This window comes from Malaclemys terrapin, chromosome 2 (genome assembly GCF_027887155.1).
Source record: "Malaclemys terrapin pileata isolate rMalTer1 chromosome 2, rMalTer1.hap1, whole genome shotgun sequence".
Taxonomy (NCBI): domain Eukaryota; kingdom Metazoa; phylum Chordata; order Testudines; family Emydidae; genus Malaclemys; species Malaclemys terrapin.
Window position 1 is genome coordinate 203,931,135 of NC_071506.1, and position 23,139 is coordinate 203,954,273.

Here is a 23,139-nt window from a genome sequence, read left to right on the forward strand (position 1 = left end):
AAACGTGCCATTTTTGCATAATCACTTTTCAGAGTAGAACTGCACTTAATATTGTGGTCCTTTTTATTGGTTAGCGTATGGTAGAAATAGTTAGTTATTCCTCTGTAAATGTGGCTGTTGATACCATTTGTGAGACTGTGCTTTGGTAACTGACTCAAATTAGAGAAGGCTGGAGGTGAAGTGGACATCAGCTGATCTTGTGGCACAGCAGTACATGTTGCCAGAACTTGGTAAATATATGCTGAAGCCCTACTCTCTGAGGTTCTTGTTGCAGCTAACATAGAGCAACTGTGATGGGTGTCAGAGGAACTTCTTTTTCATCCAAATTTTCTGATATGCACAATCTAAGGAACAGCAATGTAACCAGAGCGTTTTCAGTGCACACAGTCTAGGATAAAGTGTCCCAAAAGCTATACTGTAATATAAGGATCAGCAGGCTGTGATAAACCAACACTTCTATGGGTGTATTTTTTTCCTCCATTTTGCATCTGACTGAAACACATTAGCCCAGGTGTAAATCTCTTAATCTTGTCTTAAGCCAGTTAAACTATGATTTATCTATAGAGCAGTCTAATATTTTTAAACCATTTTTACTAAAACAAGTGACCCTTTGCAGTCACATTACCTGATTTTCAAAGGTGTTGAATTAAGCTGGAGGTAGGGGTGCTACTTTCTCTGAAAATCAGGTAATTATTTCTTAGTGTTAGCAAGTACTTGTGTGTTTTGCAGGAGTGTTATCAAAATCATCTTTTAGTCTTTGTTTGCTGTCGGTGTTTATCTTGCAGAGTTGCATTGTTTTTCAAGGGCCAATTTTGTAACTTGTTTTTAATGAATATTGGATTCTTTTGAACTTCCTTGTCCTAAAAGAAACTAGCTAAATCTTGCTCTTCTGAATTTCTCCAGGTGCTGATTTATTAAAGCTGACAAGAGAGGACCTGGTACAAATCTGTGGTCCGGCCGATGGCATTCGGCTATATAATGCACTGAAATCCAGGTAAAATGCCAAGTTTACATTTAAGTGTTTTTGTTCAATCACAGTAATGTGCCTTTCTTAGAATAGGGGATTTGGGAGATATGAATTGAGAATTAGGTTGGCATATGCCTGTTTAGCTGTCTCAGGAGTTGGCAGTAATGTGCTCAAAAGAAGACTGTTTTGTGTACACCTTCAGGGCAGGCTACAGATATGATGCAGGCACTGATGAGTTCAAAGGTAGACTGTAAGACTGGTAGCAATGCAGTTGGGCAGTACTGATTTCTTGAAGACGGATGGGTTTGTTGCCAAGAGACAAAACTTCTCATTTAGGTGAGCTATAAAGAACCTAAATTTTTTGAGGTCATGGCTGATAAATAATAAATACAGAATTCTAATTACAAATGAAACTGATAATACATATTTAGTAACATACTGTCTTTATAAGAGATGTAATTATTGCTATTCAGTAGCTGTGTTCCAGGATTCCATTGTAAGCAAGTCTTGTCAGTGATTTTAAAATTGTTGAATTAATTTTTAAATTTAAATTTTACCAGCATCTGGCAGACCATCTCAATGGTTCTGAGACTAGATCATGAGATTAAGCCACTGGTGATAATTTGTATGAGGGGTGTGTGTGTGTGTGGGGGGGGGGGGGAGACACATGGGTTTTTTTTTTTTTTTTTTTAAATAACTTGTAAAGCAGCAAAATTTTAAGTGTATTGTTAATGCAAGGCAACTGAAATAAGATTGATCTAAATCCTTCATACCGTTTTTGGGCAAGTGTGTTTATTTTTAAAATTATATGTATCCTTTGTAAATTGCAGGTCTGTTAGGCCCCGTTTAACAATCTATGTCTGCCAAGAACCATTGAGGAGCATACAACTGGAAAGGCAGCAAGATGCAACCAATGGTGATAACAGCAATGGTGCAATATATGGTATGATCATACAGTGCTCTTTTTATGATTTACTAAGCAATGACCGGTTTGAAATAAACACGTGAGGAGGAAAAAGATGAGCTGAGAATAGATTTTCAATAAAATATAATAGTTTAGACTAATTTATAAACTGCTAGAATTGTGGCTTTACACATAGCATAGCATCAATAAAATTGTATCCAGAAAGTGAATATGCAGAGGAAAGTGGATTAATGGTGACACAGCAGTTTTAGCATTGCAGAGATGAGTGCACTCCTAAGACTTTAAGCCAGAAGTGGTATATGTGCTTCTATGGTGGAACATACATCACCTTCAAGAATAGAAAATTTAATAAAAAGTAGGCTGTTAAGTGGCTTGAAAAAAATTTAAGGTTTTGTTTTTGTTGCATGGATAATGTAGTTAATGAGCATTCACATGATCCATAGTGGTCTGCCAAGAAATTCACTTTAGGTGAATGTACAACTGTAATTGAAGGAACTTATGTTCATATCCATTTCAATTACTTTTTACTGATAGGACTTCATATACTTGAAATGAAACTAGTGTGGTTTGGATAAGGAAAAATAGCTGAGGAGTGTATTAAAGGATATGATCTTACTAGTGTTTGTTTGTCAGGGAACTGCTCTATTTCCACCACTACTGAGAACGTAACTGAGTACATTACAGAGCAATCACATTAAAGAACAAGTAAATCCACATTGCTCCTATTATTAGAGCCATTGGAACTACTTGAAGCTAAACTTATCTTGCTCTTTCACTTATGTCAACTTTCTGGAGGGAGTGGAGATTCACCCTCCCATCAGATTTCCTGGGGAATGACTGAGGATCGTATACCAGCACTTAAATGCTTTCCAGCCAGGAAACTGGGGCAGAGGGGGAGTATCTGTATGGAGTACAGTAGAACCTCAGAGTTACGAACTACCCAATCAACCACACCCCTCTTTTGGAACCAGAGACACCCAGCAGAGCTCCTCCCCTCTTTCCCCCAAGCAGCAAATACAGTGCAGTACAGTTAAATGTAAATTACTAAAAAAAAAAAACAGCATTTTTTTGCATATTAAAGTTTTAAAGCTGTATTAAGCCACTGTTCAGTTGTAAACTTTTGAAAGAACTACCACAACGTTTTGTTCAAAGTTACAAACAACCTCCATTCCCAAGGTGTTTGTAACAGAGGTTCTACTGTATGTCCTATGTTAAATAAGAGAGAAATTCCTCTTGGATAATTGTAGTTTCTCATTAAATTTGATAATGGCTAACGCATCCAAGATTCAATATTGCTGTGAAAGGAGAGGGAGGGGCATATGCAAATATGTAACTGCTAGACACTTCTGCCTCTTTTCATTTATTAGAGCATTCCCAGCAACATGTACAACAAATCTGACCAAATATTGATCACAGTTGTTTAAGTGATATTGGTATAAAGCTTTTTAATTTTCATCTCTGGGAACCCACAATTGTATAAATCTGTAAAATTCAAAACCAAGCATTAAGCTGCCCACAGCCATGCTGCTGTTTGGAAAAGAAGAAACTTAGACCATGTTTTATTTTGCTGTACAGTCTCATTTTTACTATCGTATCAAGTTATATAAAATGGAAGGGAGAGATTAAGGCGGAAATCATTTGGGTGGACTCTGTAGAGAGCTTTCTTTGCAAGAAAACTCATGAAGCAAAGTGATTATAGTCTAGTAGCTCAGGCCAAAAATATTATCTGCCTTAAAAATAGAATATGGTAGATAATGTCGTGGATTAAAAGTTTTCCAGTCATTTTTGTAGCAGAACTAAAATGGGTTTTTAAAAGGTAATTTTATACATGATACTGTAAAATTTGTCCTACGGATGCTTTGAAGGTTGTTTCAGTATCAAAACAAATGCACACTAGCCCTATTCATAGAACTGTGCTGAAAATTGATCATTCTGATGAGAAATCAGATTGAAGGAAAAGTCATGGTCGTTTGTGCACATGAATGAAATAAAGAATGGGAAGAATCAGTGTTTGCCAAATAAAGAACAACACTGTAGAAAAAGGTATTCAAGTTTCTAAGAAGGTATTGCAGACCAAGGACAATCTAAAACAAACAAACAAAAAAGGGGGACTTTAAAGTGGGGGAATGTAAATTTTACAACCCTACAGGGATGTGTTTTAATCTAAATAGTTATCAATGACCGTATAATTCTTATTCAAAGTAAAAAGCTTTTTTTCTTATAGTTTATCATGCAATCTACTTAGAAGAAATGGCAGCCTCAGAAGTCACTCGCAAGCTTGCTTTGGTGTTTAATATTCCTTTGCATCAGATTAATCAGGTTTACAGACAGGGTCCTACTGGTATCCACATCCTCGTTAGTGATCAGGTAACAACGTTTTTTTGTTTAAAAATATTTCCATTGTTTCATTTGCTTTTTTTAAATAAATTGTGATCTCAAAACTCACAAGTTTACAAATTAAAGTTGGTAAGTTTTAAGAGTTGTGGTTTATTTTAAATCCTGTTTGTATCCACACTTTCTTTAGGCAGTTTTCTCTGAGCAGCACTGCTTTTTTCTCTTGCATAGTATGTAGCATATACTTAATGTCTTCTGATAGTTAGAACTTGTGTTTTTCCACAGCAACAGTGTGACTGGAACCAAAGCCATTTTAAATAAATACATTAGATTAAGGTTCTCCCAAAGGTCAAAAAGACATTCCGTAAAACTCAGAGTAGAATGTGGCTTAACCAGATTCTGGTGAGAGTGGTTATTGTAGTACAAAATTCATTACTGGCAGTATAGTAATGACTAGGGCACCAGGGATCTGAGAGAAGATCCCAGTAGTATATAATATTTGAACATTAATATTTTCATGATGCATGTACATCGATTGTAATACTATGAAGTCTTTACCTTGCAACAGTAAACAAACCATCTAAGAGTTAACTGACACTTTGGTTTGTTTAATTTATCTCTTCCTCACAATTAGTAATTTAGGAATTGAAAGATTATGGGAATGTGATTTACTATGTAGGCAGTTAATTATGAGATGCAATTTGTTTTCTTGACTAGATACATATTGAAGAAACATAGTATGTAAGTAGCAAGGTTTAAATACCATTGTTAGCTGTGAATTACTTACGCAGTTTATGCAGACACAGATTCTAGCCACATAATTCTGGAGCCCTTTAAGTAATGATGTTGTAAATGAAGTATCAATAAATTATGCTTGTACTTATATATTGACATTTTAGTAGCTCCTTTTGGAGAAATCTAGTACATTGTATTAGTGTATTTTGTATATAACTACATGTTAAACTTGCCACTGAGAAAAATATTATGAAAATAGTTGCATAGAGTGCCCATTTAGAAATATTTATGAATCACTTTGGCATTCAAATTGCTTAACTGGCTTGCTGGCCTCCTAGATGGTACGAAGTTGGGATTTTAATATCTCCTTTTTCTTTCTAGATGGTTCAGAACTTTCAAGATGAGAGTTGCTTCTTAGTCACCACAATAAAAGGTATATTATTTTTTGTAATAATAAAGATAACTGACCTAAGTAGCGTCTAGATTTTTAACTAAGAAGCAGAGTTTTGCACCTAGACATGCCAGCAGTGTTGCTTCTACAAACAAGTAACAGTGCAGCCAAGTAAAGTAACTTGAGGGAAAGAGGTGGAAACTATTGCTTTCAACCCCAAATTAAGAGATTTTATAATGTGAAAGGTCTAACGCTTTTTCTTTTAGATAAACCTTTAGCTAGAGATTGTTACTTGTTAGATATAAATCCATGCCAGGACAGCTGTCTTGCAAATTTGAGTGAAGTAACCTGATCCACATCTATCCCCAAAATGTCAGTTTAAAACTAACAGTTCACAGGATTTAAGTGTGATTCTATAGCACTGTTTGTATCCGTGCTCACTAGTGTTCGAGATACTCCAATAGTACTTTTAAGTTATATAGGGATGAATTAAAGTTTCAAAGAGAAATATACTACAGTGGGTGATAAAAATTGAAGGTTGTGGCTTTCTATAAAATTTAACTTTTTAGAAAGAATTTGTGTGCAGCTTGATGCAGGACAAATTTCCAAAGGTTAGAGAGCATTATTTTAGGTTGGCACGAATCCCTCTTGCGATCTTGGTGTATACGCTATGCTAGTTGGCTGTTCCAATTTACATTTGAATAAAACAAAACACAAAAATCATTTAGTGGCTGCACATGCTCAGGCTGGCATTACATGTGTACTTCTTCCTGCTTTCCAGCTTGCTGCTTCACTAATCCTAGCTTTTAACCTAGTCTCCTCACACGTCCTGGGTTGTTGCTTACATCCCTCCAGATGTGTTTTCTAGCTCGTATTCCTTCCATATTTGCGCATGATAGACAATGCCTTACAGCCAATACATAACAAATCCAAATGCCTTGGATTCATCACTCTTACTATATAACACCTTGTGTTATATAGTAAGAGTATTATATACGCTTCACACAGCGCACAGTCAACCTGTGGCAACCTCCTCCTTGCCTGAGGAGTGAAGGCTAGGATTATAACAGGGTTTAAAAGAGAACCTTCATTGATTTATCTAGTTAAGTCCATTAATGGCTATTAGCCAGGATGGGTAAGGAATGGTAGCCCTAGCATTGCCTGTTAGGTTCACTCCCTCTGGGGCACTTGGCATTGGCCACTGTCGGCAGACAGGACGGACCCTTGGTCTGACCCAGTATGGCTGTTCTCATGTTAAATTTTATTTGGAGGGGGTCTCTTAACTTCATACCAGGAGGTTTGTGTCTTTGGCTTGTCATTAATCAAATCTTTGTTACATTTAGATCTTATGGATAAAAATAAAAAATAGTAGCAGGCATCTGCCATAAATCCAGCTTTTTCCCAAAAAATTTTGTGATGTTGAGTTTCCGTAAATAGTCACTAATTTCTACTCCTAGTGAATCTGCACTTTTTCTACAGATATAAAAATTGTTTTGAAAAATGTTGTTTTTTAGCAGTTCAGTTTGGCTTCAGCAGCTATTTACTGCAGTTGTTTCAGAAGGCCCACGGCTTTATCTGCATCCTGATGTTCTGGGCTACAGGGCAGATGGCTTTCCTATTCTGTATATTCACACACTTGTTTTGCTGATTTACTTGCTTTATTCTCGGATAACTAACCCATTTGCTAATGTTGCTATAGACCACCAAAGAATAACACTATACAATCTACTGAATTTACTTGAAAAAACTTGACAATTTAAAATAACCCCAAATCGTTTCATGCAGATTCTATTGTTCATCAGTTTTGTGAAGCACAGCATTATAGAACAGATGAGATTTAAGGATAAAGCACTAAAAAAAAAAAAGCTTCAGCAACTGGAGTTGCAGGGGACCCTTTGGTTCTGTGTCAGAACTGATGAAAGATCAAAAACAGGAAAGTAGGAGGGACTGCATGAATTGAAATGCGAACAAGGAAGTTCTAGAAATAAAAGTAGCAAAGCAAGTGTCTAGATATTTAAAATTACATTCAAGATAATTTTGAGCTTAATTTATTAGCGAGTCAGTGTTGTTGGAAAGTGGTGCAGAATGTGTTATGCTGGGAAAGTTCGCTCTTTTTATTCCAAAAAAGATCAGGAGGTCATATGATAACACAGTATCAAATTAGTAGTTAAAAGTTTTGCTTTTCAATATGAGCTTCAAGAACTTAAAACAAATTCATGTATCTTCAGTGGCTGGGGTCTTGGGTAAAGGATGCCAGTCTTTCATATAAACCTGTCCTTTTTCTTCTCTGCAGCTGAAAATGGTGAAGGTTTCCATATAATTCTGAAGTGATGGCATAGAGAGAGGTGTGTGTATATATACTGGACTGATATTCCAATGCAGAATGAAGTCATGCTTAATGACGATGAAGAATATCCAAAAACTCTTAGGATTGGACTTCACCATATAAAATGTTTCATATTGAAAACACGAGACCTTTCTAATGAGCTGTTTGATAGGTGAACTTTCTTATCACTGCCATAGCTAAGTGTCCTCATAAGAGGTATAATGCCATGACAGCCTATGTACAGGCATGGAAGACAATATAAGCAAAGGTGCTTGCCCTTTATTGAAATAAGGCAAATTATGGCCAGTAGATACAGTTTCTAGAAGCAGTATTGCTTTCCTATTATACTGTGTCCAGTTTGGAGATGAATGTAAACTTATTCTGGGGCATTTACCTTTCTGTGCCAGTTTGTCTATTACTTGCTTGTACCTTATGCTGATTTTATTTTTTGATGTTAGCAGAGCACATAGTAATCTGTGTGGAGACGAGTAGTTAAGATGATAGTGATCAGGTTGTTTGGGTCTTTTGAGAGTAAAGCTGTCAAAACAGCTTCCTTGTGTAAATTGTGTATAAGAGTGTATGTAAGAAATGTAAATGCCAGAATAGGATTTTAATAAGTCCTAGCCAGATGCAATATATGCATGCAGCAAACTGCATTATTGACAGTACCTTATTGAAAGGATTAACATAAATCCTGTGGGGTACGAAGTATTTGTTTTGCTTTTAACAAATTTAATGGAAAAGAATTGCCTATGCATCCTTAATTTTTAGTTTCCAGTTTCTCTAAGAAGCACTGCTGCAGGGTTTGTTTGTTTGTTTTTTTGCTTTTTAAAATGGTGGGTTTAAAAACAACAAATTGCCAGTAATAATGAGGGTTTTCCTGAGGTGGTGGTGTTTTTTTTGGGGGGGGGGGGGAGAAAAAGGGGGAAATTGTGTGAACAAGGAAATTTGACCCACTGGCACCAAGGGGCTACAACATAGCTTTAAGTACTGTCAATTACATTGCTCAAGAAACACTAAATATACACCACTTAGTCTCTTTAGTAGCAGGTATGTCTTTCTCTAATCACTCTTTATGGGCAGGTATCTTGACCTTTTCTGTGATTTCTTTATTGATTCTGTAAATTTTTTTTTACAGTGCCTCTTCCATATGACCTAATACTTATCTTTGAAATAAGCAATGTGCTTTTCAAAATTGAGTTTTTCCTTGAAATTGTCAAATGTATGGCACAGCAATTCAAATATTTAATATTAATGTCCACTTATGAGTTTATTAATTAGATACTCTGGGGAAGATTTTTCAAAGGCAGAAAAACCCCTTTTAACTCACAATATCCCCTCTCCCTTTAAATCAGTTTGAAAGTTTTGAATGCTGTAGTGCTAAGTGCAAAATCATTCATAGAGAACAAACTACTACAGCATGCAAAATGCTACTTTGATATTATTTAATTCCTTCTTTAGCTGGGTTAAGTTCTTACCAAGAAAGCCTTTCTAAAGCTCTAGCAATTCTGCAAACTTAAATATTTTTCTTTCCTGTTTTTCTACCCAGATCAAATGGAATTTTGTAGACTTAAGTTCAAATTTCTTCTGCCTATAAATGGTTCATCGTTAAGTATTGGTTGGGTCTTCATAGTTTATTGAACTGACAATTGTCATTTCACCTCAGCACCATTTTCAAATCTCAAATGTTTTTTTTATAAAAGTGGATACTTTCCAATCAAGGATTTTTCCATCTAATTTTAAAGGAATTGTATAGTAGTTTGTCCAGCTCACTTGAAATTGGAATTAAATTATGGCACCAGCAAATTGCTTTTGTTTTAAGATGTACACATTTCAATTTAAGTATAATAAATGTTTTTCAATAATTTTGTAAAGGTACTGCTTATTTTTCTACTAAAATAGAATTAACATTGTTAGTAGGAGTAATGCATTTCAGAGCAGATAAGTCAGCTCCCCCAGCAATATTTTAGAAAACAAATTGAAAAAAAACTCAATTTCAGCTTGACAAAAACGATACTTTTTTTTTAAGAGTGAAAAATATTAATGGCTTGCAGTGCTCCTTAATTTTTGAAATCAGTGAAACAGAAGTTCGAGTAAATATTAGCTGATTGTTTATTTGTTTCCTCTATCATTTTTCTTAGTGTAAGCATATGTTAAATTTTGTTTTTTTGTACAACTTTAATGCCATAAAAACCTCACAATAAGATCCATAAAAATGAGCCAAACCTAAGGCAACACACAACTACTCATTCTGACAAGTTGCACTGAGTTCACATTTAATTTTGGTCTTCCCCCAATGTTCTGCTAAGAAAATTGTATAAATCCAAATTTCTAAGTGGGAATCTTGGTAATAGAAGTGTATTAATAATATGAAAATTAATCCAGAAATTTTTGCTGTTGCTACAAAGCTGAACCACCAAAGTTTAATACTAAGTCTTTATACCGTATTCATAACGTTTGCGGATCTGCAGCTGTAAAAAGCTGCCTTACATTTTCACATTAACTTTTTAAAACATGTAGTTCTAAACATTCCAGATTCAGTGTGCAGTGTAAATGTTCACACTGCCATCTGCATCCAGTTATGTTTTGCCAACAACTTAGACATTCCCCATAATGGTAAAGCAATATTTCCAGTATGTCTGGCTTATTAGAGCTTTTGTCAAATGACATTACATCATTTTCAGAATTTAAACACTATATCAGTTGACCAGTCTTGTTTAAGCCCAAGATATTTTCCTTTAAAGGGTTACTGTTGAGCCTCGGTACCTAAGTGAGTATACAGAGGTTGTGCACACCAACCATTTATTTAGATGGCTTAATATAAAAATGTAGCTTCCCCCTTAGACTTGTGGTTTTACATTCAGATTTCACTCTCCTTTGTAGAAGGCTTAAATCTACAGCTGAAATTCTGTCCCTACTGCTGTCAATGAGGCCAGGATGTTGCCCTACCATATTTAAAAAAAAAAAAAAAAAAAAATTACAGGTATTAATGTAATTGTCATGTTGAATGCTCAGTTTCTGAAAAGTTTGGCTTCAGTTTTTAAAGGAACAGAAACCACTGCTTGTTCAGGGTCTCAACCATGTCAACTATGTTAAATTACTTAGTCCAGGGGTTTTCAACCTTTTTTCATTTGCAGACCCCTTTGGAGATCTGAATAGTGTGGGGCTCATTGGTTAGAGTACTGGCCTAGGATGCAGGAGCCCAGCATTCAATTCCTTGCTCTGTCTCACAGATTTAGGATCTGGCCTAGGGCAAATTAAGTAAGCTCTGTTTAAAAAAAAAAAAAAAGCAGTAATCCCCCAGAGCTTCTGTTTAGGGCTAAATATATTAAATACCATGACAATGAGGGAAGTATAAGAACCATACATAGATATTCTTTCAGCCACTATAGTAAACAGCTCTACCTACTCAGCTAGAGCATATAAAAAAGACCTTTTGTGTACAGGGCACAAACTGTCATATCTTTCTTATCCTAACCTACTGGGTCATACTTTAGAGAAATATTCTATACAGACCATTCAACAATGTGAGGAGTGCTCGTTTGTATATGATTAGTTCAAATTAAGAGGTAGTACACCTCTAGAAAACTATTTAACATGTTGGGAGTTTTTGTAGAAATTAAATAAAGCTGTACCAAAATAGGAAGCTATTTTTCATTATTACTTTCCCTTTTTTGGTCAACTTCTGCTAAAGCTGATTTGTCCTTAAACCTGATGATGTAATTGGTTATGTGTATTGTACAACAGCAGTTTGGACTCACATGCTTGAGACCCTGAATTTTTTTTACACTAAAGAATGCTTACAAATAGGAATATTCAGGTTTAGTGAGGCTTATAGTGTTGGGGCTGTCACTGAGCATCTACAACTCTGGAATACCCCAGTCCACATTAGCAAATGGTACTATGATTGTCATATCAACAGCAGGGATGGTGGAGTAGATGTAATCAAAAAAACAAAAAAGCATCAGTTACTCCACATCCACATGTAACATTAAGACTTTTTACCTGCAAAAACACCTTTCTTGAGTCAGTACCAGCACAAAATTGGATGACTGTGACATCACTCCTAGGGCTGTTAAGAAACTGACACTCTGCAAGCCACTTGCAGTCTGATTTTGTTTCCATAATTAAAGGAATCTTTTTCTTCTTCTGCTGATGCTCCTACTGTCAAAGAATAATGCAGCACCTGCAGAGTCGCTGTCGACTACCTCCTACAGAAGGAGGAGGGGTGACTGGAGCAAAGTAGGCATGAACTTTCACATCAGGTAAATGAGCCTGTAGATGAAAATTCAAATGAAAAATGTAACCCAGAAGTATAAAGAGCAAAACCAAACTATTGCTGACATCACACTACTGTCAAAGCTTTTCTTCGTGCTCATTATCTATATATAGGGCATCCAGGTAAGCCATGGCTTAACCTGCGTTACCTAAAGGCCAAGTCCCAGTGCTTATGTCCAGCAAAACTGGAAAAGTTATGGCATAGGAGTAATAATCTAGAACCTGGCCATTCACTCATCCAACAGCTACCACCTTAAATCTCAGTGACTGACTCCTTTCTGTTGAACTGGTATTTACACTGCTGATGTGGGCTGGCTAACTTTCATTCTGCTCTTAATCACTAGAGGGTGGATTTCTTGCCAGTGAAGAAACAGAAGCAAGAGTTATAGTCTCCTGTACAACCATTCTTTCCCCAGGCTTGCCTCAGCCCTGAAATCAGCAGGGGAGGGAGTGGTGGTACCTTCAGCAGTTCCTGCAAGGGAGAGAGGCAGACTTCATCAGTGCAAAGTGATTAATTTGAAAGTGAACTAGCACAGCATTACTGTGTCCGTGGATCAGTACTATGCCCTAAATGCTGCCAGGTGCTCAGCAGAAAAGTTCTGTGCTTAAAACACAGGGAGTTACGTAGAGGAGGGGAGACTGATCCTGCAAGGGCAGGGGATGTTAGGTCTGCTGTTGCTAGGTAGATCCACAGGCCTAACTGCCCCTACTACCCAAGTGTCCTATACTTTATTATATCTGCATTGTAATGAGGATGAATGGTTGGTAGAATTCTTTAAATTCTACAGTCCTATAAAAACACAACCCATACTTTAAAAAATGCTGAGGGAACGGGAAACAAACATTAGGAACTAAACAAAAAGCTCCAGCTGGAATCCACATCAGTGGGAGAAAAAATCAGCATGGACAATTATTCTGATGCCAACTGTAGCTTGGACTATAAATGGAATTAGGCACTGGGTGGTGATTTTTGATCATATACCCATGGTAGGTCTGATGCCTAAAGTTGGGGGTCTTCTAAAGTATGTTAACCAACATCCTTAGTTTTCATCCTACCTTGCCTTGCTTTGGACTATCTGTTAAGCTACTGTAAGTGTATCCAATAAGTCTCCCTTGATTGCACAAATGACGGTCTTTCCCAAAGCTGAATCTTTAAAAACACAAAACACATACTCTTATTCTTTTGATTCCTGCTCGTGTGACTTGCTGACAGTCATATAACTCAATTCTCTCCAAACTGTGGCAGTTCTCTAGGTGCTCCAGGGTCACATCGGTGATAAGAAGACAATTGTCTAACTCTAGGACCTGGAGCCTTTCATGACCACAGGTACTGTTGCTCAGATGCAGAATCCCATCATCTGTGATCAGTTCACAGTGAGATAAGCTCTACAAGACAAAAGGACAATGAAATGTTTCATTCCACTTTTTTTTTTGTTTTTTTTTTTTTTTTAAATTATGTCCCGTGCAAAAGATCAGGAATAAGAACAACCTCAAGCGACTTTGTATTTGGATTACCATGTTCAAAATACTTGTATTGTTAGTGCCGGTTCATTACTAATCCTTTTGCAGAAGCAAAGAGCCATATTTAAAGTGCTATCTCCTTAAACCTGAAGAGCAGGAGAAGCAGCTGCCAAAAGGAGCAGCTTAGGGTTGCAGCACTTGAATGACGCACTTAAATCATAATCTGACTTCATCACTACAGCCCCAGGACAGGCACTTTTGTAGCAATGGCCAAACTCAGCACTGCTCTCTAGAGATGTAGACATCCAATTCTGTTGTTACACAGCTCAATTTACTGAAAATAAGGGGCAAAATTACACATTTGCAATGCCAGATGCTGACTTTAGAAAACTAAGAGGAGAGATATGATATTCTTCCAGAACATTCATTACTCTTACAGACCTGCAATTATACAATCTATGTATGAACAATAATGGCTTGATTTTTCTGCAGTGCTAAACTCACTTCAGCAGGAGTTACGGGTACCTCAATACCTCTGAAAAATCAGAGCTTACATTCAAAACTGCTAGATTTCTTGCAGAATAAGTTACCTATACCATTGGGTGTCTGATATATGCCACATGAACACTGCAGGCATGTAATAGTGCCTACTCTGGATCCATTCAAGCAATCACCTCAAAGACCCAGGTACTATGCTGAATTAACTGCTTTTCTGGGAGAGTGTTTTAGCCTTTATTTACTTATAAAACTAATGTTTTTTCACCAAGGGCTTATTGACACAGGCCTTATACTGAAGGTGGCAAGAGTAGGTTTAAGAATTGTATTTCAAGCATTCAAAGCACTGCCATTCCCTTAAAAGACATCAGCATGCACCTGTTTACCTCTCATGTCTGAAGAGAATGGAAAAAGCCTCATATCCCCCACTCCAGAAAACCATTTCAAGCTGAGCTGGTTCCTGCCTCCTTCAGAGGATTCATGGCCTTCACAGAAGCATTGTCAGGATAACAAGATACCCTTGAATTTTCATTGCAGATACTTTGAGACCCTTGTCAGCTACCTATAAAATAAATGCTCTGCACTATCATCACCTCTGCAGAAGGGCTTGATGTGTTGAGTTGATTCCATCTTTCACTCTGACGCAGCTCAGAACCATGAATTGTCCATAGACCACCAGCTATCTGCTCTGTGTGCCTTTTTCCTTGTCTGGAGAGCGCTTCTGATGGAGCACCTCTGGTGCGGAGAACCTTGGTCACGAATGGAAAGTGGGTACACTTTCTAACTCCTCACCAGAGGCAAATAGCAGCTCTCAACAGTCCTTTAGATCCAACAATTGGGAAAGCTATGGGGCACCTTTATCCTTTCCTCAGCCTGTAGCACATTAGACCTTTTGCTCCAGCAGAACAACAAATTCTGAGGACTACTACTGTGGCATGGGGTGGATAAAAATTTATTTAAAAATAAAAATAGGATTTTATTAATTTAAATTAAATACAAGGTTATTTAAAATAAACCTCTTAAAATTCAATTTGAAATGACAACCTATGTTAATAACACTAAATTTACTATAATTTTAAAATCATTAAATAGTGCTTAATATTATTTGTATGTTTTCTGCCAAGAGTTAAAGAAAGTCAAACCACTGAACTGGGGGAAATCACTGGCTAAGCACCTGGAACCAGAGTTTGTTAAAGTGCTAGTCAACTTTTGACAGCAATAGTCTCTTCTGCGGCTACAGAGAGTATATTTGCTTCATTTCCATTTATTCAACAAGTTCAGTTCAATGGCTAGTTCATTCAAAGTTAAGAAACCAAATGAGAGCTAAAAAAAACAGAAAAACTTATTTTCCTCTTCTATCAATGAATAAAAATTAGATGTGAAAGAATGAGACCTATCAGTTCTAAAATCTGAAGGACACAGTAACTAGAAAGAAGCAGTTCAATTAACTACAGATATTTCCTTTGTTTAATAAATCACTTTTAAATAGAAAACATGTTTTGATAAACTGTTTTTCTTATGTATTCAGCACTTTTAAGATAGTTTTATTTATTAAAAAAATTAGATTGTGTATTTTAATTGAATTTGAATTTCCATCCAAATAGAGGTTGACAAGTTAAAAATTAGAGAGACAAGATAGATTAAGTAATATCTTTCTTTCATTGTGGCTTGAAAACTTGTCTCTCTCACCAACAGAAGTTAGTCCACTGAAAGATATTACCTCAACCATACCTTGTGTCTCTAGTGTCCTTGGACCAACACGGCTACAACTACACTGTATACAATAAGTTAAAAATTAGCCATCTAGTAAATAAGAAATGCACCAATCATCATTTTCTATTAAAAATGTAAAAATTAAGAATCTGAATAAAGGTAAATTAAGCTATAAAATTGCTTAAATAAAGGCGTATAGATAAATTGCATCCTCCTGATTAACAAAAAGAAGCACCTAATTTAGCGTGAAGTTTATAGTTGCAAACAACATATTTTAATAGTTATCAACCTTTATTGGTAATGAACCTTTGTTTAGCAAAATAATTTAAAAAAATTAGAACTACAAATCACAACTGAAATAAATTAAAGTTGCTTATTTAAATCATGATTTACATTGATAATTTGAAACTTTTTGATTTAAATCAGTGGTTCTGAAACTTATTTGATTGTGCCCCCCTTTGTGTCTGTAGTAGTTTACGCTCCCCCTGCCACACAAGTACATAGACTGTTTTAAAAAAAATCAACATGCAGCTCACTACATATTAAAAACAGTAAAGCATTGATTCAAACAGAGCCAATGATCCACTGTAATAAGAGCAAATGCAAAACTGATTGTGGTCAATGCTTACAATTAAATGTACACACCGTATCGTAGCAAATGATGACCTGATATTTCTGGAGGAATCAGCTTTGCTAGTTATTCATTGCTGTGAGTAAAATGTGCACAACATGTTTTTTTTCTCCCCCTAAAGCTTCTTGCCTCTTGCTCCCTGACCCCCAGTTTGACCACCTCTGATTTAAATCAATCCATCCTGCTGTGGCAAACCCTTTCGCTTACTTGCTTTGGTTTACGAAGAATTCTTGGCCATTAACAGGCATACACTAGCCTGTATATCCTTAAGATTAGCTTCCTCCTCATCTGTTTTTCCCCTTACTCAAAGTTGCAAAGGAAGAACAGAGACTAGAAAGAGAGGGAGGACTCAGAACTCTCCAGCTCTAGAACTTTCACTGAATCAGTCTGATGGAGAGAAGGGGGATTTCATCCACTTCTCCAGAGGAACCATCTCAGCATTTCCCCTTCAATTCCAGCTGCTTCATGTTGTATTTTCATTTTCTTCACCCAACAGGGTGCAGTGTGTTTTGTATTAGAACATCATGTAATGTATGAATATATTATTTTTTAAAAGTCACTTAATGAAAGTGCTTACTCCTGTGAACTCTCTCTTATCTTAAGGTCTGTGTTTACGTTCTTAGCTCCTGTTCAGTCTTTGGATGTTTTAGATCTCTTGTTTGCCTTCTCTCTGTATATACTTGTATACATATCCTCCTGAGCACTTATTTGGCTGGCAACCTTGAAATTATCAGGAGTCTAAAGGTTAAAAGCATGGGGGTTTGTGTCCCCCACCGCAAAGTCTATTTATAACAAACCTGTGGTTTCAAGGAAGGAAGGAAGGAAGTTTATACAAAGACAAATGTGAACTTTTGGCTATTGTATCAGTCTACTGGCTAATTAAGAGAGTTTCACATCCTGGGAAATAAGCAGCTTATAAATTCAGCTTTCCTAAGAGATTGTACTCCAGTGACTTGAAACTGAGTAAGACAATACAGAATGTACAGCTAAATTCATAGACTTTATGAAGCAAACATACCTAATGTAATATTCTGTATTAAAGCACAAGATACTTCAGACTTGATAATCTGGTTGAAATAGTTAACAAGATAGAAAGCGTCAGGTTTACAGTTTAAAATCTTCGAATACAGAGGGCTGGTCAACTTTTTGGTTTGCTATTTAGAAATAAATGTTAGGTACAAATCAAATTAAGACAAAGTTTGTTGAGCTAGCTGAACAACAAATTATTAGCAAACAAAATAATTGATGAGATAAGCTTCTTTTTCTGCTGATGGAATATCCATAGACCAATTCCAATTTCTCTGGTGTATTTGTTTGTTTAAAAAAAATCACATAAAACTGTCAAATGCTTCTGAACGTCTACAAATTGATTATATAAAGTATTGGAGTATTTGAATTCTGCCAAGTAAGTTTGTGTCTCTGTTCCCTGATTTGTTCTGTAAGGAAACACTGGTGAATTTAAAATTTGATTTCTGCAACTTTGAAATGCACTTTGTAAATATTTGTGTCACTAACACTCAATTGGATAAATGTTCACAGAAATCAATCACAAAGAGTTCACAGCACAGCTCAAGTGAATTAATTTAAAACTTAAAAAAAAAAAAAAAAACAGTTTTTTTCCAATTCACCTGATGGTGTTCTCCACACAATCTGCCTGAACATTTTGTAATGTTCTCTGCTACACACAGGATAGCATTAGGCAGGAAATTGAATTTTTATTTCTAAACAATCACAGGATACATGGTTTCTGTACTATAAAGGTGCCATAATATATATTAACATTGTACCAGTTCTCAGCCGATAGACTGTAACCTTCAAGTAGGTCAGCAGGTTGTCTGAGGCACAGGCTATCACAATCCTAATACCTGTGAAGTAGATTGTTAAAGAAGGAATAACATCCATAAACCATGATTGCTGATTTCTATGATGTCTCCTTTGAAGTACTGGGAGAGGCACAAAAAATTCTTGTATGTACCTGAGGAGGACTGGTTATAAATGGGATTACGATATCAAAAAGAATACAATACTGTAATTTCTATAGTAATTACTCCTCTCCATTCATTTTGATCCCTAAACTGAGTTTTATTTCTAAACTTTCCTTTCTATTTCAAGTAAGTGATGCTCTAGCATATCGTTCCCAGCCACAAGGACAGATAGCATTTTATAAAGAACTCTTGATAAAGCCATCTCTAGTCATACCAAATAGACTGTCAAATTATTAATCTAAGTAAGGCTACAATGAGACTATCAAATGGAATCGTAATTCTTTATAAAGTAGATTCCTTCTGCTGAATGGGATTGCTAAATTACAATGTATGTTCAAGTTCACTATTTAATAGGAAACCAATAAACATTTTGGATTGACTGACCTAGATTTGTGCAGTTTAAAATATCTTTGGATATAAACGATCCTATGAAGATTCAGAGATGGGACTGAAGCCATTTTCAGTACCGTGGCACATATAGGCAAACATATTCTTATAAAGACTGACATGTAAACAGTTCCTTGTCTGATTGGTAGACTACTTCATTCACTGAACTAAAACATACAATGTATGGAATTATGACCTAGGAATAGGATGGGATGGGATGATTAATCTGCAGATAGCAGTGGATACAGTTCCTTTTTAAAGTCAAATCTCTTCCTGAGCCTGCTGCTGCCTTAGTAACACACTTCCTTGAGCTGAGGGTGTGGAGGAAGTCAATGACATGGCTACGCAATTAACAAAGAAGTAAACATTTCCTTAATCCCTCCTAAGCATAGATTAGAAAGTATATCTATTTTCTTCAGGTAGATTTAAGGCAGTATATCATAATGAACAGTGACCTGCCACACATGAAATACAACACCCTTCCTTATGCCAAATGGTAGTGTGACAGTTGGCTCCAAATGCCTAAGCCTAAATTTCAAAACCCACTAGTGATTTGGGGTACCTCAATTTCAAAGTGGCCAATCTGAGTCACTTTAAGTGGCCTGATTTTCAGAAAATGAGCACACACCCTATGAAAATCAGATCCATTTAACTATCTCAAGTTGGATTCTTTAAAAATGAGGAACCCAAAATACCTAGTCACTTTTGAAAATGGTAGGCAACAAAAACTGACAGATACTATAAACCCACTGCTGCAAAAATCACACACGACTGTTTACAGGCTTGGGCCATATCTGTATACACTTCTGCTAAGCAATTATCCTTTTTCTAATTAATAATTTGATCTGTTTCAAAATATACTGTATATTAAAATGTCATGATTTCCTAGAAAAATCTTTAGAGATAAAATATGTAAGAGCATCTTTAAATATTTTTAAACTGTCTCATGTAGCTTTTTATTCTGACTAATTGCTCACGAGTAAAGGATGGTTACAGGGTCATTATAACATTTAAGCCGTTTTTCTGATTATATTGGGATTCATGGATTGCTTTTAGACGATCTACTTACAGTACTTGATGCCATATTTAAAATAGTCTTAGAAATAAGCTTAATTTAAAACATATTTTATAAAAAAGTATAAATTGTAGTGTTGTAACACAACAAAAAACTAGTAGCTACAGGCTGAGAGCCAATCCTTATTATTAATAGATATATTATAAGAGTTAAACTCACCAATGCTTGCAGTTTAGGACAGTGAACAGAAAGTTGTATCAATGTGTTATCTGTTATCTAGGAAGAGAAGAAACCAAACAATTGGCTACATAAATGCAAAGTTATAGACTGGCTTATACATAATAATAGAGCTGACTAGCTGAAAAAAAATCCACTTTGTTCAAGTAGCTGAACATGTACACTTGGGTTTAATTTTATTCCATTCATACCCTTCTGATCTATAAACCCATAAAGAGGATAAAAAAATAAAGTTGTCCCCTTTTCCCAAATTTTATCTGAACAGATGGATGAAGAGCTTAAAATGTAGGAAAACAGTCACTACATGCTGAATTGAACTTAGTCTATCACCAAGCTATTTGGATAGATTTGTCATCTTGCCAATTGTCAGAGAGGACGTGAGATGAAAAAAAACCCACCACCTTTTTTTCCAGCAGAGAGGGTTTTATAGACTTTCTTAATGGTCCAGTAAATTCTGCCATGTTTTGTTCCTTTGCTCATTTTTATCATTTGATACCATAAACAACAGGTTTGTAACCCAATCTCTACATCAAAGTTAGGTATTGCTCTCTGCCAGATGACGGTTCTGATATCAACTGGTCTATTAGAGACTTCTCTGGGAAATGGATAAATGTTTGTAATCACCTTTCTTTGAATTCCCCTTTATACAGACCTCCCAATAATTATCTGCATTTACTATCAGAAACATTAGAATTTGGAATTCCCCCTATTGGTAAAAAAAAAAAAAAAAACAACACAAAGCACCGATGTTTTGAATGGCTTTACAGGTTCTTATAATGGACTTATGATGAATACGCCTTGTAAAACTGATTCTCACCAGAATGCACTCTTCTAAGTCCATCTTTTCCAGTTCGTGGCAATTCTAAAAAATTAAAATAATAAGAACAAAAAAAATACCACAAGTAAGAGGAAGGGTGGTAGTTTGATCTTGAATTCCAATGGGTGGTCCTAACCGCATCACCATTAATACTGGGTCACAGACAAAGGGAGAAAGAATATTTGATTATTACAGTGTTTCAGGCATCCATGCTGGCTTTTGCCATTATAAAAATGGTTACATACCTGTTCGGTAATTGTTGTTCTTTAAGATGCGTTGCACATGTCCATACCACTTTAGGTATGACCTGTCGGGGCAGCACATGTGATCTCTGCATGCTTGTGCTGCTAGATGAAAGTATAAAAATATAGAGCTGCCCTGACTCCTCCCTCAGTTCCTTGACACTGGAAGCCAGTATTTGCTGTGCCTCCAATGTAGAAGGGAAGGAGGGAAGGTCATGGAATGAACACGGGAACAATAGTTTTCAAAGAACAATAATTACTGAACAAGTACGGAACTGTGTTTTCTTCTTTGAGTGATTGCACATGTCCATTTCAGTGGCTCATAGGAGTCTGATGAAGGAGAGTATCAGAGTCTACTTAAACAAGGACTGCAGCACCACTCTCCCAAACCTAGCATTGTAACTAGAGGCCTGGGAGAGAGCATAATGAGCAACGAGCATATGAGCAGATGACCAAGAGACAGTCTTGCAAATGTCACTGATGGGAACATGACCCAGGAAAGCAGCCAAAACTGCTTGAGCTCTTGCAGAGCATGCTAAAACACCTGAGGTCATGGAACATTGACAATATCATAACACGGATGTGGGAGGGAGGAGATCCAGGAAGAGATCTTCTGTAATGTAACGGGCTTCCCTTTCACCCTATCAGCAAAGGAGGCTAATAACTGCAGTATCCTAAACTCTTTAGTCCTGTCCAGACAGGAAGCCACAGCTCTGCAAACATCTAAAGTATGGAGCTTTTCCTCAACTTTGCATGAGTGAGGTTTGGAGGGAAAAAGTTGGTAAGTACAGTCTGATGAATATGAAAATCCAAAAGCGCTTCTGAGAGAAATTTAGGGTGTGAATGCAAACCAACTTTGTCCTTGTAAAATACCATCTAAGGAAGGTCAGCCATCAAAGCCTGAAGTGTTCCTGGCCAAAGTAATAGCTACTTGGCATGCTACATTCATCAAGAGGTGAAACAATGAGCACGTAGCAATAGGTTCAAAGGAGGCCCCATTAAAACTGAGAGAACCAAATTTAGATCCCAGGATGGAGTTGGGTCTCAAATATGTGGGAAAAGCCTACCCAAACCTTTCAAGAACTTTATAATCATAGGGTTGAAGAAAACAGGATTCCACTATCCTATAGATGAAAGGGCTAAGATAGCAGCCAGATTAATCCTCAAGGCACTGACAGAAAGACATTTCTCCTTTAGGTGAAGCAGGTAATGAAGAATAAACTGAATGGGAACCCATAAATGAAAGGTAACTTTCTGCTGGGACCACACACATCTTCCATTTTATGAAGTATACCTGGTGGAGGGCTTTCTGCTATTCAAAAGAATGTTTCACATTGCAATAGAACAAGTAGACTTGTGAGTAGTTAACCACTAAACATAACCAATCAGGTGCAGGCTCAGAGGGCTGGAATGCAGTTTGGCCCTGGTTCTGGGAAACTATGTCTGGAACCTGAGGAAGGATTATGGCAGGGGTGGCCAACCTGTGGCTCTGAAGCCTCATGCGGCTCTTCAGAAGTTAATATATGGTTCCTTGTATAAGCACCGACTCCGGAGCTGGAGCTACAGGTGCCAACTTTCCAATGTGCTGGGGGGTGCTCACTACTCAACCCCTGGCTCTGCCACAGGCCCTGCCCCAGTCCTCCCTCGCCTGAGCTTGCAGTGCCCTCGCTCCTCCCCTCCACCCCCAAAGCCTCCTGCCTGCCACAAAACAGCTGATTGGGAGGTGCGGGGAGACGGCGGGACTGCCGGTGGGTGGGAGGTGCTGGGAGTGGGAGCTGATGGGGGGCTGCTGACATATTACTGTGGCTCTTTGGCAAAGTACATTGGCTCCTTCTCAGGCTCAGGTTGGCCATCCCTGGATTATGGGATCTCGAATTGAAAGGTTCAACAGGTCTGAAAACCAGTGCTGTCCAGGCCAGGCTTCTGCTATCAAAATTAAACAGCATGATCTTGCCTGAGTTTACCCACCACTCTCAGCACCACAGGGACTTGGGTGGTGGGAGGGAAGCGTTAAAAAGTTTCCCCTTTCAGGATAGTAGAAAGGCATCTGATACGGACCCTGAACCGACACTCATCCTGAAACAGAACTAGTGACATTTCCTGTGCTGTCAGGTAATAACCACGTCCATTTCTGGCATTTCCCACATCTGAAAAATGGACTTTGCTATGTCAGGTCTGAGGGGACCATTTGTAATCTCTT

The 23,139-nt window shown here is 37.0% G+C and overlaps 2 protein-coding genes across 7 annotated transcripts in view; one reads left to right on the top strand and one right to left on the bottom strand.

Moving 5' to 3' along the window:
- The window catches only part of UBP1 (upstream binding protein 1), a 53,178-nt gene extending 43,633 nt beyond the window's left edge, over positions 1-9,545 (top strand). For 2 of the 3 annotated variants that reach the window (XM_054019498.1, XM_054019499.1), the window contains 5 exons: positions 904-994; positions 1,798-1,910; positions 4,117-4,259; positions 5,343-5,394; positions 7,646-9,545. In XM_054019498.1, the coding sequence (XP_053875473.1) occupies positions 904-994; positions 1,798-1,910; positions 4,117-4,259; positions 5,343-5,394; positions 7,646-7,683 (437 nt within the window). In that variant the 3' untranslated portion in view covers positions 7,684-9,545. Of the gene's footprint in view, positions 1-903; positions 995-1,169; positions 1,301-1,797; positions 1,911-4,116; positions 4,260-5,342; positions 5,395-7,645 lie in introns of those variants that run through there. The other variant, XM_054019500.1, reaches the window with a different exon arrangement.
- FBXL2 (F-box and leucine rich repeat protein 2) overlaps positions 1-23,139 on the bottom strand; it is a 136,744-nt gene that overhangs the window by 23,975 nt on the left and 89,630 nt on the right. For 2 of the 4 annotated variants that reach the window (XR_008443945.1, XR_008443944.1), the window contains exons 12-15: positions 20,698-20,742; positions 19,863-19,919; positions 13,130-13,342; positions 11,684-11,953 (exon numbers count right to left, since the gene is read on the bottom strand). Coding sequence is in view for 2 of the 4 variants with exons in the window: in XM_054019501.1 (XP_053875476.1) it covers positions 11,846-11,953; positions 13,130-13,342; positions 19,863-19,919; positions 20,698-20,742 (423 nt within the window). In the remaining 2 variants the exon portion in view is untranslated. Of the gene's footprint in view, positions 1-9,772; positions 11,954-13,129; positions 13,343-19,862; positions 19,920-20,697; positions 20,743-23,139 lie in introns of those variants that run through there. The other 2 variants (XM_054019501.1, XM_054019502.1) reach the window with 2 other exon arrangements.